At 53.6% G+C, this 19,071-nt stretch overlaps 1 protein-coding gene across 3 annotated transcripts in view; it reads right to left on the bottom strand.

Annotated features, from left to right (window-relative positions):
- Nucleotides 1–5,045: 5,045 nt before the first annotated feature.
- The window catches only part of ZBTB7A (zinc finger and BTB domain containing 7A), a 36,245-nt gene continuing 22,219 nt past the window's right edge, over nt 5,046–19,071 (bottom strand). For all 3 annotated transcript variants that reach the window (XM_034754984.1, XM_034754986.1, XM_034754985.1), the window contains exon 3: nt 5,046–17,495. In XM_034754984.1, the coding sequence (XP_034610875.1) occupies nt 17,042–17,495 (454 nt within the window). In that variant the 3' untranslated portion in view covers nt 5,046–17,041. The remainder of the gene's footprint in view (nt 17,496–19,071) is intronic.

The raw sequence follows: 19,071 nt of genomic DNA, 5'->3' as shown, positions 1-19,071 counted from the left end.
TGTCTTGCTCCTCTCCAGCCATCCTGTACCCTGCTTGTGACCAAAGAAGGGCCGGTTCCTAGCTCCCATCCCTCCCCTCCTGCCTCGAGGGGTCCTGGCTTGAATGTTGAATCTCTAGCAGAGTAAATGTGGCCCTTGGCAAGATGAGTGGGAGTAGGGCCGTAACGCGTGGGCGAACCTGGCTCCTGGCTGTGCTACGCTAAAGTAGCTATGCGATGGGTTTTTATGTAACTAGCGGCTAATGCCTGGATCCCACCCGCTGATAGTCCCGATGCCGAGCTCTGCAGCGAGTGGCCAGATGTCCTGATAATATTGGGCTCATCCCAATAGTGGAGGCTTTGTCTTATACATGCAACTACGCCTGCTCCTCTTCCCTGGGAAAGTTTCCCGCTTTCTCAGCCGGGTCCCCCTCGCTCTGCAGGTTTGGGGCTAGTTTTGTTCTCTAAGGCGTCCTTGCACACAGTGGTCACCCTGCCCTTCCCAGCCGGCTCCATGGAAGGAGGGTCCTGGTTTCACGACATGGGGGGGCGGTCAGGGCAGAGGCTGAGAATTGCCGCTTTTACCTCAAGTAGCAGGGGGTAGGCGTGTTAGTCTGTAAACACAAAAACAACGAGGAGGCCGGTGCCACCTTAAATACTAACAGGTTTATTTGGGCATAAGCTTTCGTGGGTAAAACCCCACTTCTTCGGATGCATGGCGTGAAGATTACAGCTGCAGGCATTATATAATGACCGTGAAGAGAAGGGAGTTGCCTCATAAGTGGAGAACCAGTGTTGACTGGGCTTTTACCTCATTACGGGGGTGGGCCTTTGGGAGATGAGTTTGGGTCTCAAACCAGCCCTCTCCCCCCCCCATCGCTGCTTTGTGCACCAGCCTTTGCCATGGGGTATTTGGAATTGCCCCTGGAGAGGGTCCCTGGTCTTTGGTGGAGCTGTCCCTGCTTCCCCCAAGGGTGAAATCTGTAACCAAAGCTCCACCCCCTGCTACCACAATCGCCCTGGTTAACCCTGATGGCCAGCTCTGATTGTAACCACGTTTCCACCGGGCAAGCTCCTGAAGGAAGGAACAGCACCGCAGGCCTGGGATCCAGTCAGAACAAGGCTATAAACACTTCCCGTCCAAAACCCCAAACCTCCCTGCTCAGTAGCATTGTCCCAGGGTACTGGTGGGGAAACTGAGGCAGCGAGCAGGGCAGTGACTTGTCTAAGGTCAGGGGCAGAGCCCAGGCAGTGCAGGTGGAGCAGATCTGCGGCGATTCCCCTGGGGAGCCGTTTCTCTAGGTAAAGAGCCACCTCGTGACTCCCCTAACCTAGCCCTGTCGTTGCATGGCCTTCATCGTCTGACCAGCTGAGCCCCACGAGAGGGAGGCCACCTGACCTGGGCATAGGACCATCCGCTGGCCGCAGGAGAGCTGAGTTCTAATCCCAGTGCTGGATCCTTGAGCAATTTCCTCCCCCTCCCGCCCCCTTTAGGCTGAATCCCTCGGGCAGGGCCTGTCTTGTTCGGGGTCCGTGCAGCGCCCTGCTCTCGGCTGAGGCCTACTGTCCCGCCAGCAGCCCTGTAGTCCTAGAGACTCTCCTCTCCATGTGAGCGAGGCTGACGAGGCAGCACTCCGGGCCATGTGAGACAGAGGCTCCCTGGTGCTGGGGCGTCTCCCCCTGCTGTGCCTGCTAATCTGTAATGCCGCTCTCCTCCCCTGGCCCCAGTAGTGTGGGCAGAGCTGTAGTCCCCATGGGACAGGACTGAAGCAGAGAGCCTATGACTTGGCTCCTCCAGTGTATTAAGGCACCCAACTCTCAGTGGGTCCAATGGGAGTTAGGTGCCTACATCCCTCTGAGGACGTGGGTCTAGGCGACCTGCCCAGGGTCACTCAGTAAAGAGACCGAAACCCAGAGTTCCCAGGGCCTGGGCTGGCACCAGACCATCCGACTGTCGTTCCTCTCCCGTCTCGCCCATTTGCACCCTGCCGCGCGTTGTCGGAGTCGCCGTTGCTGAGTCTTGCCTCTGTCGTGTCTACCCCAGGATTCAGTAACCCAGAGCTTAATTTGTAATGAAAGCGGGGCCGGGACTTAAGCAACTGTTTACATTAATAACTGATCCAGCAGGCCCAGAGGTGCCGGGGCTCGGAACGGCCAGGCCCACAGGTGCCGGGGCTCGGAACTGCCAGGCCCGGAGGCGCCGGGGCTCGGAACTGCCAGGCCCACAGGTGCCGGGGCTCGGAACTGCCAGGCCCAGAGGCGTCGGGGCTCGGAACGGCCAAGCCAAGAAGTGCCAGGACTTAAGCATTGCCTATGCGAGGCCAGGCTAGCGAACGAGGGGCTGGCTGGGCTCTATGGCTTTTCACCAGCATCCGCATTGGCTGCCCCGTGGGAGGGGGGCCAGACATGCTGGTCAAAGGCCAAGGGGATTGGCATGCAGGAAGTGTTACCCAATCCCATGCGTGTGACGGGGCCTTCGTTCCTGCTTACATGCGTCTACAGTTATGTAAGCATGACACGGCTGTGTCCTGTTCCACCCCCTGCCCCAGGCACTGGCATGGTCTGTCCCATGGCAAACTCCCACCCGCCCAGTTTTTCCTGTTCTCAGCCAGGCCTCACCTTTGGGCCGGGGGTGAGAACAAGTGGCCGGAGCACTGCACACGCGGCCAGCAAAATGCAACCAAGTCTGGGGAGGGGTGTGGCTGCAGACCTCAGCCGCGCTGGCAAACCTGCTTGGACAGGAACGTGCTTGGGGGGCCTTCACGCCTGCGAAGGTGCTTTAGTTTTCGGGGGCCTCATCCCAACCCCCCACACTGCAGGCAGCCCCGTTGATCTAGCGGAGGCCAGGCTGAGCTGCGCCTGCAGGCCTGGCCCCTCTGGGTGCAGGGCTTGGCCCAGTCCCCTTCCCCGCCTGCTGCTCTGAACTAGCCTGGGGAGGGGGCGGGGGGAGCTGTGCCAGGCGCGAATGCTCCCAGCAGCAGCAGGGAGAATGGCACAAGCGGGTGCAGGGGAGCTGGGGCCAGGGCTGTGTCCCCGGAGGGAGGGCAGCATGGGCCAGCGGAAATGGGGACTGGGGGCCCTTGGCGGCGTCGATGGCGCGAGCGTGATGATCAATTGTCATCGTTTAATGCCCCCCCCCCCGGCCACGCCCTCCCTGAAGTTGCAGGTTTTCAATGCGTGGGGCACTCAGCCAGCCAGGGCCGGGCAGACCCCCAGCATCCCCACACACACACACTCCCCGGTGCTACGCCCGCCGCCCGCTGCCACACTGGGGCTGGCGTGGCTGCGCTCCGGGGGAGTCTGAACGCAAGACCTCAGCAGCGGCCAGGCGCAGCCCACAACTGAGGGGGCCTTGGTGGGGGTGGAGTGGAGCCCTCAGGCTGAACGTCAGGGCCAAGCCATCCGTGGGGTAACGTGAGCTGGGCCGAGCGCCGAGGCAGGGAGCGGCCTGGCGCTGCTGAGAAACCGACGCTTGCGTTGGCCGACATATAGCGGGCGGGGGGATGGGCGGCAGAGCTCCTGGGTTCTGCCCCAGGCTGAGGGGGCGGCGGCAAGGGGGGGGGCAGTGGAATGAAAGTCAGGCCTCAGTTTCCTTTTTGCTCATAGACATGTCACTTTCCCCATCCTGTGCCTCAGGACAAGGCTTCCCCGGCCTGTTGCGACGTTACGGCCCGTGGGCCCTATCAGAGCCACGCCTGGCTGCACTGGGCCTCGGTGCGCCGGCCAGCCCTGCTGCCTTCATGCACAGCCCCCTCTTGTGAAGGGGCTGCTGACGCCTGGCCCGCAGCTGAGCCCCCGGGGGCTCGTTAAGCCGGTGCCATATGCCGCCGCGTTCCCGCTGGGTGACAGGTTGGCCCGTGCTAAGCAGCGGGTCCGTCCCAGCGCCTTAACATGCTGCGTGGGGGAGCATTAGCAGCAGTAATCTGAGCCAAAGGAGGATTACAATCATTGCTTTGTGTTTCGAGCCCGGCATCAGCAGCATCACCTCGCACTTCTGGCCAGCGCCGGCAAGCGGCTTAGAGCGCTGAGAGCCGGGAAAGCTCCTTTAAGACGCTAAGCAAAGATGGGCCACAGTGTGTCACCCAAGAAATAAGCAAGAGGCCGGGGTGAGGAGGAAACCCCCACCCCATGGGCCATCCAGCAGGGTCCATCAGGTGACTACTGCCAGGTACCGGCTGCTAGCTGGGTTTATTCCATCTCCCACCACAAGGAGGCACTGCAGAGCGGGGGGGGGGCAACGGCTCAGCCACAGACCAGCCGGCATCTCCCAGAAGTACTTATATTGCCCCGTTCCACCTTCTCCTGCAGCACAGCCCCCCTCTGAGACAGGGCCCCAGGGCCCAATGGGGAACCAGGGCCTACGTTACTTGTCCCAGGTCACCACACAGACTGGCTGTGGCAGCCCTGGCCTGGAACGGAGACCCCCTGAGCCCCCGGCTCGCACCCTGATCACTGCACCATCCAGCGTGGTGCGTCCCCTCCCCGCGCGGGCTGCTGGGGGCGGCAGGGGGGGGGCGGCGTGAGCCCCTGCCCCAGCTGTTTTGGTGGACGGTGAGTGGTAGCGGTGCTCCAGCCTTGCTCCTTCAGGGGCGGGCGGCGGGGGGGAGATGGAAGCTGTTATACTGGTGGAACTGGGCGGGCGAGCCATGTGGGTCTATGGCATTTGATTTCCCCCGCCCATTACAGGGCCGACGCTCTCAGGAGTGGGGTTCTAGGGGAGATGTGGAAGGAGAGGCGGGAGTTCAGAGCGTCTCCGGAATAGTCTCCCCCAGCAGATGCTGGGGTGGGAGCAACGTCTGTGAAGAAGCGTCCAGCAGGAGGCGCTGCGGGGCCAGTTCCCAGCAGGAGGCGCTAGGAAAGCTCTGGTTATACAGGGAGCTCTCAGGGTCCCTAGCGCTCCCATAGGGACTGCAGCAGGAATGCTGGATGCAGGAGCCGGCCGCAAGGGCGTGAGCCACGACTCCCCGTGCAGGCGGAGCCACGTGCGAGTAGTGAACACCAATGGTCACGAGGAAGCGGCCACGGGAATGAGAGTCGGACACAAGTAAACGGAGCAGATGCCGGAAGTCAGAGAGAAAACAATCTATTAGTGCAAAAAATGACCATTTCTCTATTACAGTACAATAGATGGAAAGGAACGTACAATTGAGTTCATTTTAGTCAGCAACCAATCCTGAACAAGAGTAGAAAAGAATCAAATGCAGCGTTTCAACTGGCGTCTCCTTACAGACAGAAAAGCCAGGGGACGGGCACGCGGCCTGCGCAGACTTGACATTAGTGGTGGCTGCCCCAGCCTGGACATCGATTAATAATAATAAAAAAATAATAATTAATAATACCCAGGTCTCCCAGCAAACCAGCCAGGCCTTCGCCGGCCCGCTTCCCTTCGGGCGTGAGCAGCCGCCCTGACCATCTGTCACTACTGGAATCATAAAGGAGACACAACGCCTACAGAGCGAGGTGGGGGAGCCCGCGGTGACACCAGAATTGGCCTGAGCCCCCATTTCAGGGCAGCCCATTTACAGGCGGGAGCTACTGTGGGGGGGCGGGGGAGAGTCACTGCTTCAGCATCCCTGGGGTCACTGTCGGTTTCAGCAGGAGATGGGCAGGGCGAGGACGTTAAAATGACTTGACTTGACTTTAAAATGGTTGTTTGCAGCGCTGTCAGGCCCCGGCTATTCGGGCCACAAGGAGGGCGAGGTCGCATCGTCTCTTGGCTTGGCGGCTGGTGGGGAGCGAGCCAAGCGTTCGAGCCACACAGCTGTGTGGTGAGCCCAACAGCTGGCCATTTTCCCGCCATCGGAACTGGGGCCCAGACAAGATACGACCTCGCTCGCCTCGTCGCTTGGGTTTTAAAAGGGGGGTTGCTAGGAAGATGCTACATCCTGGGCAAAATTAGTTGGGTTCTTTGATTAGTCTGGGGCTGGGGTAGAGTCATTGGTTGGTTTCTTTCTTCTAGGACGGGTGTGGGGGGGAATTCAGGGCTGCTTCCCAACTGAGCCAGTTTAAAACAAGTGGATCCACCCCAGGAAGATGACTGAAAACGCTCCCTTCCTCAGCAGCCCATCCAGGATAATACTGCTCACGAGGGGGGAAAAACCCAACTGAAGTGAGTGGTGAGGCAAGTCCATTCTGGCCTTTAGCCAGGAAGTCAAATGCCTGATTTCCAACCTAAGTGTCACCCCCGCCCCCTTCCCACGCTCGCTGCCTCTGGCCTCTTCTACCCTCCAGGCCTCACTTCCATGTAAGTTTTTCCTGCCAAAGGACTTTGGGGTTCATCTTGGGGCCCGGGATAGAAACAAACTGGCAGGGATCCTTAGGGATCCGTCGTTTCGAATTGCAGGCAGGTTAGTCGGTCCCAAGCCCAACTGGCACAATTAACTCAACCCCAGGCGGTTAGCTCCTGGGGCGGTAGCTCGCACCTGGCAGACGTGGCTTGCATAATCCCAAACTTCTGCAAATCTGCTGACTCAGTCGGGGCCCTGAGCTCACTAAGGCCTTGTCTATGCTGGCGAAAGCCAGTCCAGAAGCCAGGCCTGGCACACGCTGCTTGCATTAGAACCCAGCAGAACCTCAGACGGGACCTAATATTTCAGGCAAAGTGCTCGGAGTTATTTTGTCGCTAGCCCCGGGTAGCTTGGGAGAAACGTGCCTCTCTCCAATACCAGGACTACCAAAGGGCCAGATTCTGATTCTACTCCAGCACCCAGCCCGGTCAGTCGGGAGGACAGCCACTGACCTGGTACCCCTGGGTAGAGTTTGGCCCCCAAAACTTTAGCAGCCCCTCCTGTCCTCCCTCCAGCTGGGGTTGGGAATGGGCCAGGACTGAGATCAACACCCCCTGTTGCAGAGGTGGCTTAGACACCTCGCTGTGCCCTCTGCTCCAACGGGAACCAGCCAGGACAGATCCCCACTGGTCCAGGGGAGAACGCTGACAGGAACGCAGTGTTGGGGAAAAGCCACAACCGGCCACCCGCTTTCCAACCCAGGTCGTTTTCACAGTGTAGACCCAGGGCTGGATCCTCAGCTGGCATAAACCAACATCACCCCACTGGCTTCCACTGAGCGATGCAGATTGACATCAGCTGAGGATTGTGCCCCACAGTCTTGGGGACTAAAAAGCAGATCTGCCCCCCCATCACCCCCACCACCTACGCGTGGCTTCCTCAGCACGGGGATCTGACTTGCCAGACCCACGTCCGGGGCGAATGGGATCAGCTCCCTCGTATAAATGGCGCCGGACAGAAGGGCGAGTCCGACGTGGCTGGTCGCTGTGAAACAAAGTCACGAGTCCAGGTGCCAGGCGCCCAGCAAACAAGTGAGCCCGGCAGCTTTCAAAAAAAGCCAGTACCCAAAGCCCAGTGAGGAGGAGGAGCGGGATGCAGGCAAATGACTGAGCATTGGCCCCATCCAAAGACGCCCCTGCCCTCCTTCAGCAAACGTAAAGCCAAGAGCACGGCTCTAAAACCCCAATCGCCATCGTCCTCCCTACAGCGTTCCCCGCTCAGTGCTGGGGGGCGGGGAAGGAGGAGAAAAAAAATCCAAAAGCAGCAACCTAGTTAACAAAGCTCCAAACCGCCTGCCGGGCCGGAGCCTGCCCAGCCCAAATCCAAAGAAAAGCGAAATCAACCCAAAGGGAAATCAGCTTCAATGCAAACACCCGTCCGAACAATTTCCCCTGACCGGCTGCAGGCCAGCTAAACCGGCTTCGCTCCGTTCAGTCCAGAGAGCCACGGGTGCTTTACGCCAGCTGACGACCAGGATGGGGGGGGGCTGAGGTTTGTACACCGGGAAGGCATAAGAGGGTTGTCCTCCCCCTCTGATCCACTATCTCGTGGCAGCGACTAGCACCAAGTTCCCTGCGGATCCGCTAGGCCTGTGCACCCACTCAGCTCAATGCCCCAGCCCGGGGCCATTAGCCTCTATGCTCTGGGGTGAACATCAACTGCAATGGGGCCTAAACTCTCACCCCTGAGGAAAGCAGGGGAAAATACTGGAATCGCCATGCATTTGGTGACATGCCAGGAGTACGCGTGTTAGCCGCTGCCTCTCGTCCCGCCAGGATCCTAGCTTGCCTCACGCTTTAGCCCACAGATATATTTTTCCTTGTCTTCTCTTCTGATTTTAAACAAGTTTTAAAAAACCCAAAGCTCCCCCCCAAGTACGTAACGGGCAGATTGTTACTTTCCTGTTGGTTGGGTTTTAGTGGTTCTTATATACAAGAAGAAAAAACTGTTGCATTTTTATATTTTTAATATATATCTTTTATTTTTTTTAACGCCCCCAAAAAGTGCATTTTTTTTTATTATTTTTTTTTCTCGTCTCCCACACTTTATAAAGAACTACCAAAGTTACAATCTATGGAATGTCTTTTCTGTGCTTTTCTGTGCCTCGCTCATTACCCAGATACCACACAAAGTAGTTTACACATAAAACTGATGAAACTTGCGAGTGCTTTATATATAGAATTCTTTTTTGTTTGTTTGTTTGTTTATATATAAAGACACAGGAAATGGGGCCCTATCCTTAATATTCTCTTTCTTCCTCCTGGTATCAAATCAGTTGATTTCAGGGGAGGTGATGGGAGAGTTTAAAATCTACCCACCTCAGATTAAAGATTAATCTCTGTGTGTGTGTATACATATATATATATATATTTTTTTTTAGAAAACATAACTTCAATACAGCATCTCGTCACTTGTCCCAGGCAGTACAAACGCTACCCACACAGGTTCCCAACTAGGAAGCTAAATCCGCTACCTGCTCTTTAAAAAGTGTTCCTCTTTATTTAAATAAAACTTTCATAATAAATCAAAAATATAAATATAGATAGATTTTTTTTTAAATAGTCGAATCAGGCCTCCTGAACGCTCCTCACACCGGCATTTTGAGAATACAGGCAGAGCTTTTGGTTTGCTAACTTGACGGATGGGCTCAAGACGGGGTTATTTCAAGCATCCCAAATGTTGTGGGGTGATCTAGGGACTTACATCGGTTTGTCGATTTCAAGGGACTGTTATGGTTGCCTACGCTGACCGCTCCTGCTTCCAGCCGGCACCTTGTGGCTGCAGAAGGGTGGAATCTTACTGGAAACAGACAGCCAAGCTCAATTTAAAGAGACCACGTGATGGAGAATCCACCCATCCCTTGAGAAGCTGTCTCAATGGCTTAATACCTGCACTGTTCAGAAACCTCCATGTGCCCCCACCGCACTCCACAGCTGAACTCTCCCTCCGGGTTTTCAACCTATCCCCCTCTTCCTTGGAGCTGGGCTCTCCGGGCTCAGAGTAGCTGTGGCTGGTGAGAGCTTTGGAGGGGAGGGGGTAGACGGGGGAAAATTCCCTTGCAGCATTAACCAGCGGATGCTAAAGGAAAAGGAGCCCTTTGCGTGCAGAGATCCGCCCTCCAGAAACGAGGGAAATCGCCAGGAACGCCCGCTCCCCAGTCCCCGACAGCCTGGGCTCACCACAGCCTCACTCACTCACGGCCACTAGCTTAGCTCCCACGTGCAACAGAACAACTTCCCACTGAGTCTAATGGGTCCCGTTAGTACAAAGAACCCGCCAAGATGCTGCCTCCCTCTTTCCGGTTTAAGGCGTGGGAGAAAGGAGAGCCTGGGCCCCTTACTCTGGTGCATGAGGCGACTCGAGGGCTGGGTTGGAGGAGCGGGCAGCGGCCTTGGCTGCAACCACACTAGGGCAGAGGGGACGTGTGATGCTCCCCCATGACAGCGATGGGGCTGCCCCCACCGCATGGGTTAGCTTCCTCTCCCCGCCCGCCCCCCTGCAAAAATTCAGAACTGGGGCCTGCCCCCGCCCAGCCAAAGCTCTACCTGGGCTGACACGTGGGTCCAATGGAGACTGGGGGAGGGTTTAAGCAAGAAGATGCGGCATCTTTAAAAGGAGCTCGGGGGGGGGGCACAAAAAGGAAACTGACACATGCAGCATGACAAACGGAGAGGAAAATACACCCCACGCTCACGTCAGACGGCTACCGCAACACTAGGAGCTCGGCTGGTTCATCACCCCCAGGAAGTTCCCCAGGCGGGCTGGGCCAGTGGCCAATCGAGGTCTGATGGGAAGGGATCAAAGGGGTCCCATCAGAAATCCCCCTCCCGCCCCCCAGAGCGCTCTGCAGTGAGGGTGGAGTATACTTTGGTATTGACGGAAGAAGTCGCTGGAACTCACGGTTCTGATCTTGCCACCGTTTGGCCCGGCCGCAAACAGGATCTTTTACAACAGCTGGGCAGCTCTGCCCGCACCTCTCCCCGCCTTCCTTAACACTTCGCCAGGGTCATGGTTTTACATTCACTGGTTTCATATGGGGGGGAGCAGGAGGGGGAGGAGGAGGAGAAGGGAAAGGAGGGGAGGAGATAACTTAAAACAATGACAATAGCATTCCCTCCGTGAGCCTGATAGCCCAAATCCATGGTTTCCTAGAGCACAGGTGGCTTCTCTGTATCCCACCATGGCTGGGAGACACAGGACAGCATGCACGTCTCTGCAGGTTTCCTTCTAGACTGGGGGAGGCGGGTCAGATGCATTGGACAATCTGTGCTTTCCTCCCACAACACTAGAGGGTGATGGGACCACACAGATGTTTGTCTTTAGTGTCAAAACCTCCAAGCCTGTTTTGGAGCCCATGTACACGGCTGACGCGGAAGGGCGATCTTCCTGCTTGGAGCCCAGTCCAACCCACGTCTGTGCAATTAGGATCTTCAACTAGCCCCAAAAGCAGGAGGGCTCTCAAAGGGCCCCCGTGAAACCCCCACTCCTGATCAGCAGGAGGATAACGCCCCAACGAGGGTGGCTGGACAACCCAGGAGCCCCCTCAGTCTAGGGGAAACCACAGTCTGAGACACGCATACCCACACACACAGTTATACCACTACTGAAATTACATGGTTTGTTTTGTACCAAGAAACGAAGAGAGGCAGTACTAAAAAGTCCGCTGTGTTGTCTGTTTCGTAGGAGTTATGGGTTGTTGTTTTTTTTTCCTGAAACATCATAATTCAGCAGTATCTTTGGCAACACTTTATCACAACCTGAATTTCAAAAGAAGAAGAATAATCTTAACAACAATAAGAATCAATGCTTTATATACAGTATATGATTGGGGAGGTTTTGCATGCACTAGTCTGTCCATCGTCGGTTGGTACATAGAGTAAGACAGGTCAGAACGTTAAGGCAGAATGTACTTGGAGGCCACGCCTCCCTACACGGAGAAGGGAGAAGATCGGTTGGTTGGTTTTTAGTGCAAACTTATCAAGGCTTGTGGTAAAGTGTTGCCGGCACTCACGTATCAATCAAAGCTCACGCGGCAGCTCCCCGGATCTCGAATAAAGGTAAAAGCATCTCATATCACAAATAAGGTGCGGTATCTCTGTTCAGACGCCATCGCGGACCTGCCTCCAAACCCACCTCTGCCAAGGGGCCCCAAGGGGACAGAGAGAGGTGGTTCGCTCTGGAGAGAGGACACCGGCAGGGCGTGGGTCGGGGGGGCGTGGAGGGCAGCTGTAGTGCCATCCTACATCGTGTGGAAAATGCCCTCTGTTCCTCCGGGTGTGGAAGGATACCCCCGTCTTGTAGCAGAGATGGCTCCCAACCCAAACCACAGACCAGAACGCCAGATCCCCACAGTTAACCGGCTGACCAGGGAGTTTTCTGCTCCAGCTCCCCAGGGGATCTTTCCCAAAGTGTGGGATTGTTCTGGTTTGGGTGGGGGCCCTGGGATTGGAACCCAGATCTCGGCGTTTAATTCAGGCCCCAGCACAGAGGAGGGGACAGGACTTGCCCTTAAGAACAGCCCCGTCCCTGTTTGCTCATTCTCAGAGGCAGGGAGCACCTCCAAAGTGGCTCACCCTGGGATCTCCAAGATGGGGGGTGGGGGGCAGGCAGGCTGGGATTGTCAAGTCCCCAGGGCTGCTCTCATTTCTTCCAAGGAATCTAGGTGTCTGACTCACTCTCTCCAACAAGAATCCTGAGACTTTTTTTTTTTTTTTTTTGCGCTGTCCATTTTGGAAGGGGGTGGAGGTGGGATTTCCCCCCCACCCCTGAAATGGCAGAAGGAGGTTTGGAGAGAAACACAAGCTTTAAAAGGTGGTGGGGGCAGAGAAGGGGTAACACAAACGAGAAAAGAGATACCACAACTTTTGATTACAATAAAGAATCTCAAGTAACTGTCTATTTACAAGTCCACACTAGTTTTTGCATATGCAATAGGTAGCCAGTGCTAAGCAGAGGTCCATCCCTGGAAGAGGTGGCTTGCCACATCCAGCTAGTGCCCGGGTCATGGGACACTCCACTCTGCTCTCTTTGGGATGGGAAGGCGGGGGCCAGGATTAAGGTGTTTTACAGCACGGAGGAAGGACCCAGCATCTGCGCTGTCGCCAACACTACGGAGAAACTGGGATTGGCTTTTGGGCAGCAAGATATTTTCAGACTCACCCTTAGTTGGCTGCTGCGTGAGGACTGATATGGTCCCTTGTTCCTCCAACCCCTGCAGTTTAATAGACCTGCTTCCAGCACTAAATGCAACTGACTACTGTATCTCAACTGTCCCGGGATCAGAGGAGTCAAAGGTGAAGAGACCTCCTAGGTCGTCAATTCCATCCCCTTGGGGGCAGGGCACATTCCCCCCACACTTTATCTCCTCGGCACTGATCTTACAGTTCATCCGAGCCCAGCCTCGTGCTCTGCAAATGGGAACTACAACCTGAAAGCAAAAGCACCAGCAGTTTTCCCTGTGTCTCCTGGAGCGAGACCGCGTTCAGACAGTAAGGCTGGGCCTATGGCCTGGGGGAAACGCTGATTCAGGAGTGCTGGGTTTTGTCCCCTTTTTATTCTTTCGGGCGGGTGGGGGGAATTTCTCGCTGTGAAATTTTTTTTGGTTTTTACATTACGCCAGAAGGAGGGCGCTCCTGTGGGGCAAAGATCTGGCCACCAGCCGAGCGGTTGGCGAAGAAAAGCAATGGGGGATATGATTTTTGATACTTTATTTTCTCTATATTTAATTTGTAAGGTGGGTTCCCCCCCGGCTCCACTCTGAGCATCTGATTCTGGAATAGTCACTGGGCTCACGGCAAGGGGGGAGAAGGGTTTGTTTTGTACCAAGGGTTTAGGTGCATCATCAAGCCACAAAAGTCTCTATCCGGAATTAGACATCAACAAATTGACTTCAAACCTGAATCCCTGCTTCAGGCTACTGCTGTCCAAACAGCGGGGTGGCAGAGCTGGGAAACGCTAGGTTAACTTCAAAGATGGAGTATGCTTTTGGCTTGGAGCGCTCTACCCAGGAGACGTATCTCATCCTCTACCCAAGCCTGGCTGAGTGACCCTGGGAGAAGAAATGAAACAAGGAAGAACGCAGGGGCTGCCCCTGTCCCATGGTCCTTTCCCCCCCGATCAACTACATCACCAGCAGTGTCTTTCCTCCTTGCTACACAAGCTAAGATGCTCCTGGGGGCGGGAGGGGCATGGGGGAAGGCGGGAGAGACATCTGGGCTAGCACTGGCTATAAGACATTTAAGAAACAAACAGACAAATAAAAAAAAAAAAAAAAGGAAAATAGAAGGAAAAAAAATACAAAAACAAAAACACCCATGATTCCTGCCTAATATTCAAGCTTCCGTTTTGTGAAGTGCAATCACTTCTGAGGGGTTTGTTTTCAGGTCATGTCACAGAACCTAATTAGCATCCTTCCTCTCATTGGATATCTTTTTGTTTGATTATTCCATGAAATAGACGTTGGATTCTGCCTAGGTTGGGGTTTGTTTTGTTTTTTAATATATATATACACTTTTTTTTTCTTACAAAAATAAATTTAGGAATTTTTTTTTTTAATAATAATTTTTTCCCATAGAAGTTGGTTTCAACTTGTAAACATGTTTCGCTTTTGCTTTTTAAATTAAGATAAAGTGATTTCGAAGTACCCGTTCCATCGCAAAGTGCTAAGACTTCTTGGTTGTTTTTTTTTTAAGTTTTTTTTTTAATAATGGTTTTTTTAAATTTTTATTGCTTTTTCTGCATTAAATAAACATCCATCTTTCTCTCCCCGACACCCTCCCACCCTCCCCTCCCCAGTTCACACACTCCCCTCTCACTCCCTCTCCAGTTTACATTCGGCCAAACCTGCTCTCACTTTAAAATTAAAATAAAATCTAAAAAGTGCTTTCAAAATAAAAGGACTAGAATCTCTTTTCATTTTGAACTGTGCATTTAAAAAACAGGAGAATGGCTGAAAGGTGCCCTTTCTAGACTCTGCTAAGCTGAGGAGCTGGGTAATACACACCAATATTTACTTTATATCTGTATTCTTGACTCTCTATATAGCTGGGGAATAGGGATTGATTGAGACTGACCCATGTCAGATGTTTCAGATCACAGGGCTGGGACTGGCTAGCAACCACCAACAACCCTCAGTGTCCACATGAGGGCACTGGACCCCTTTACCAGTCCCGGAAGAGATAAAGGGGTACAAACCCTCTCATGTGAATGCAGTTTACTGGTAGAAAGAGGCTTATACCAGTGTTGCTTATTTCCCTTCTCATATCTTTATACTGGTATCATTGTATCCACAGTAGGCATTGTACTGGTATAACTACTTCAGTCAAAAGTCACACCCCTACCTGAAACAGTTATACTGGTACAAAACCCTGTGTGTGGACCAGACCGAAGACCCCATTACAGTGGGAGTAACTTACAAGCCACTTTCAAGGTCTTTTTGTGCGATTGTAAAGGCCTTGGTGTAACCAAGCATTAGGCCCTGAACCCCTTCATGTCAAGGAGTCAGTGGCCTGCGATTCTGATCATCTCACACACAGGTCACGCCCGCATCTTTTTGGGACTGAAACCGGGCGCTGGGTGAAGCTTCGGGCGCTCTCCTAGTAACCGCCGCAAGGGAAGGACAACGGGGCTTGAGGTGCGGTCAGCCCCGGTGCCCGTCTCCTCCACCCCACCACGTTAGCTCTGTGCACATCCCCCGGGCCAGTCTTTCAGTGCCCGCTATTCAAATAAATACATTCCTCTTTGCCTCTGCAGGACAGTAAATACATTGGTGTCCGTCTGATGGAGAACTACCCCTCCCAGAAGCCTGTGCATTTAATGACCCAGCCTGAGGACCCCAGAGGAGATAAATTCCAAACCCCAACACCAAAACCTTTGAAGTGCTTTTATTTCTATCCCAACAGCTTCCATCTCCAGAAAGACTGCCCGCACCTTTCAGGGAGACCTTAAATAACCCTTTAAAAAAAAAAATCCCCCCAAAACTCAAGTTTTAACTGCTTTTAGGGTGCTCTCATTTGATTCCTAAAATCTTGGGGGTTACCCTGCTCTGAGAGATTCTTTTACTTAATAGAACCATCTAATGAAGTGCTTTGAGATCTTGGGGTGAAAGCTGCTGTAACAAGGGCTAAGAGCTTGGTCACATGGCCGCTGTCCATTCCATGTCAGGGTGGCAAAAGACTGAACGCCCCATCTTGTCAGTTGCTGATCATTAACTCCCAGCAGGCCCAAAGATAAAGAAGAATCCTGCCATATCTCAGAGGGGGCTCCAGCTTCAGCTCTGGGGAAGGGGAGTATCAGAGTCTGACTCAACAGGGAGGATTGAATAATTGCTGCGTCTTGAAAGGCAAGGTTCGGATTCAGGAGGCAACAATCCGATCTAGCAAAAACCTACCTTCCGCTCCTCTCCTATTGGGGCACAATTTGCCAAGCACGGGACCAGGCAGTAAGTCATCAAAGTACAGAACTAGCCCATTCCATCTGAGGTTGCCTGGAATTTGACTCGACTGCTCAGGTTCCGGCCTGATGCAGGGTTTGCAGTGTGCTGGGGAGAGAGAAGTTTGGTAGCCACAAGGCTATCTTACTAAAACAGGGCCTTTAATGCTACAACACATTACAAACTATATACATGCCGCACTCATGGAAATGCAGCCACCTCTGGGGTGGAGGACAAGAGTGAGGCATAAACATGTGCTGCCCAATGGGTGGGTGAGGGGGAACGTTGGCCAAGGGCTCTGCAAACATCCTCAGGCAAAGGGCCCCAAAGATCTTTGCACAGAGCAGAGAGGGCTGCTGTTTTTGTCCAAGAGACCCTCATGTAGTAACCCCTAACCGGCCAGTTCATCTGCCGAGAAGGAGTTCGCACCTTTATCGCAACGTGCACGCCCTAGATCTCAAAGCACTTCCCAAACCTCACACAAAACAGCATTTGCCTCATTTTCCAGCTGAGGGAGCTGCGCCCCGGAGAGGGAAAACGACTTGGCCCAAAGTCACCCAGCAATTCTGTGGCAGAGCCGGGATTAAACTGCCTCCCAGTCGGGGATGAAGCGCCAATCTAAACCTCCTGGGGAGAGTCGCAGTTTCACCTGGCATCTAGGCAGCTCGGAGCAGCCTTGCAAAATTCTGTTCGCCCACCTACGTGGCGGGAGCAATCATTCTTAAAAAATGAATATGTAAAATATCATCAGTTTCCCCCCCCCCCCCAATTATCATTATAAAAATTGTGCACCAGGTGAGTTCAGCCAGCTTTGCTCAGCATCAGGCCAGAAAGGATCTGAACTCCCTACGGCAAAATCAAATCCCCGATCACCAAAAGACCGTCTCAGGCCTCAGGAGCTCTCACTTTCCAATGGAGAGAAAGCTGCACTCAATTCTTTCCCATCCAGTCAGACGGAGGCACGGAATGTAGTGACTGTCCAGGAAGAACCTATTCACCTCTTGGAATTGTTCTGTTTTTTTTTTTAAATAGATGCATCTCTGCCGTTTTTTAAAGTGTGTCTGGACACAAAATAAAGCTTTGGATTTGCATGGACGCTTCTTTCCATGTTCTAGACCAACCTTTCAACCCTCCCGATCTCACACTTCCTAAGCATCGGCCTTCCAACGAAAGGTCCTTAGCTATTCGAGGTGTCCCCATGGGACTGGTTATGGTGGGAAGATTGGAAACATATATATATATATATATATCTTTTAAAAAGGGAGAGAAATATTTTAAAGAGAAATCGGAGGAAAGTACTAACTAGATTTTGTGACACTTTTTTTTTTTTTTTTTTTTTTTTTGGTTTAGGAGAGTCCTTGTGTTTTACCCTCTGACGACCCCTCCGCTACATTCAATCTTCCTGGTGCTTCATTGTTAGAACTATCTTCAAAGTGCTGCTCCTGGCCGTTTTTCTGCTCGGTGTCCTCCTGTGATTCTTGTCTCTCGCCACCAGCTTCGAAGCTTCCGTCTTCGGGGTTCCCTGCGGGGGCGGGCAGGCCGCTCACATCTCTGACCCGGGGCTTGCGCCCCCTTCTGGATGGGATGCCGTTGCACCCATCTTTTTTAAGGTGCCTGTGCAAGTGGTCGGATCGGACGAAAGTCTTGAAACAGCTGTCGCACTGGTAAGGCCGCAAGCCAGTGTGCACACGCATGTGGTTCTTCAAGTCGTAGTTGTGAGCAAAAGCAGCCCCGCATTGCTGGCACAGGTACGGCTTTTCACCTGTGTGCTTCCTCATGTGAACTTTCAGCTTGTCCTGCCTGCACGGGAGAGAGAGACGGAGTCAGGGAGGGGGCGGGGATTCTGCGCCTGAACGCGGTGGGTGGAGCCTTCAATCCCACCACACAGCAACCCTCCCACCCCCAGACACATGGTGACTCAGGGAGCCCTGTACCATGATCCCTCGGGGCTGGTTGTGCTAAGGGCTGGGAGATTTCCCACAGGGAGCGAGCTGACTCAGCCCTGCGAGAACGGGCTATGGAACCTTCCCCTAGCAGAGGGGGCCACCGCCTGGTGTGAGCTGGTGGCCGAGCGTCCACGTCCCCAAACTTCCCACTAGAGTTAGCCGCACGTGAACCATGTGCTGACAGTTCCTGCAGCAAGGCCGTGGAGACGGCCCTGCGACTGGGGCAGAGCGTGGGTCCATCCGGCCCAACAGCCTGTCACCTACTGCGGTCGACATCAGCCGCTTTCGAGAATGGTTCCACAACTCCCCTTCCCCCCCTCGACAGCTACGGGATACGCTGTCCCTCGGGAAATTTTCTCCCAACCCCATTAGTTAGAGTCTGGCTCCGGCTCTGACAGAATTTAGATCCCTTCGAAAATGTTTCGTAGGTCCTTATAACGCCGCCTATCCCCGTTCCCCTGGTAAGCGTGAGCGTGTCTGGCAGTGACAGACGCCTCCGCTCATCAGCGCTAATCTTCACAAACAAACCACACACACAACTTCCTGGAGCTTCCTGCTTATCCTGGTGGGGCTTCGGGGCACGGTTTGTGCGGTGTCGGACAGCAATCTAGCACAACGGGGCCCTATCCCATGCCGATGATAAATGAGGGGAATATACACGGGTGAAAATTCTGCTGCGGCGTAGAACGAGCCAACGCAACCGCGGAGCTTTGCCGAACATTTTTCGGGAGAACTGAGGGGCTCGGGAGGAGTCAACAGCTGGTCTTTGAACAGGCCCCAGAAGGGGAAGAAATCGGCAGAGGTTTCGAAAAGGCCACCCTGTAGGTTCGCAATGGGTTAAGCGGTTATTGCCTTAACTCCAGTTAAAGGAAGATGGTTTAAGCCCAAAATGGAATCATCACTTGAAAAATAAAAGGGTTTCTTAAAAACCAAGTAGTAAAAGAATTTTTTTAATGATTTTATGATTCTCCCCCCCCAACATTCCTCACTGGGCTAGTGCAGGAAACCCAGAAAATGAAATTGACTAGAAACTAACGTCAGATTGACTAGCCCTGTGCAATTCTCCAAGCTGAGAGAAAGGGAAACAAACAGCATAAATGGTGATGAGCAAACTAGATTATTTCCAAGTGCCCGTTTTATTAATCTAGGGGGTTCTCAGAGACGCAGTCGGTAGGGCACGGCGCTGGCATTCAGGGGATTAGGGTTGTATCCACAGTTCTGCTGCTGACCCCCCGTTCTGTCCGCCTGGCCTGTTTAAACTGTGAGCTCTTTAAGGGCTGTCTCTCACCCTGTGTCTATAGCGGGCCCTGCATAACCGGATCCCTGATCTGTTAGCCGCTGTCATAGTACGGACAATTTGTTATTATTAATTATTACTGTTAGCACAGATAAGGACCTTTCTTTTTAACAGATGAGCTTTAACCTGCCCC

Source organism: Trachemys scripta, chromosome 22 (genome assembly GCF_013100865.1).
Source record: "Trachemys scripta elegans isolate TJP31775 chromosome 22, CAS_Tse_1.0, whole genome shotgun sequence".
NCBI lineage: Eukaryota > Metazoa > Chordata > Testudines > Emydidae > Trachemys > Trachemys scripta.
The sequence above is the reverse complement of the archived record's forward strand: the minus strand, read 5'-3'. Positions and strand labels throughout refer to the sequence as shown.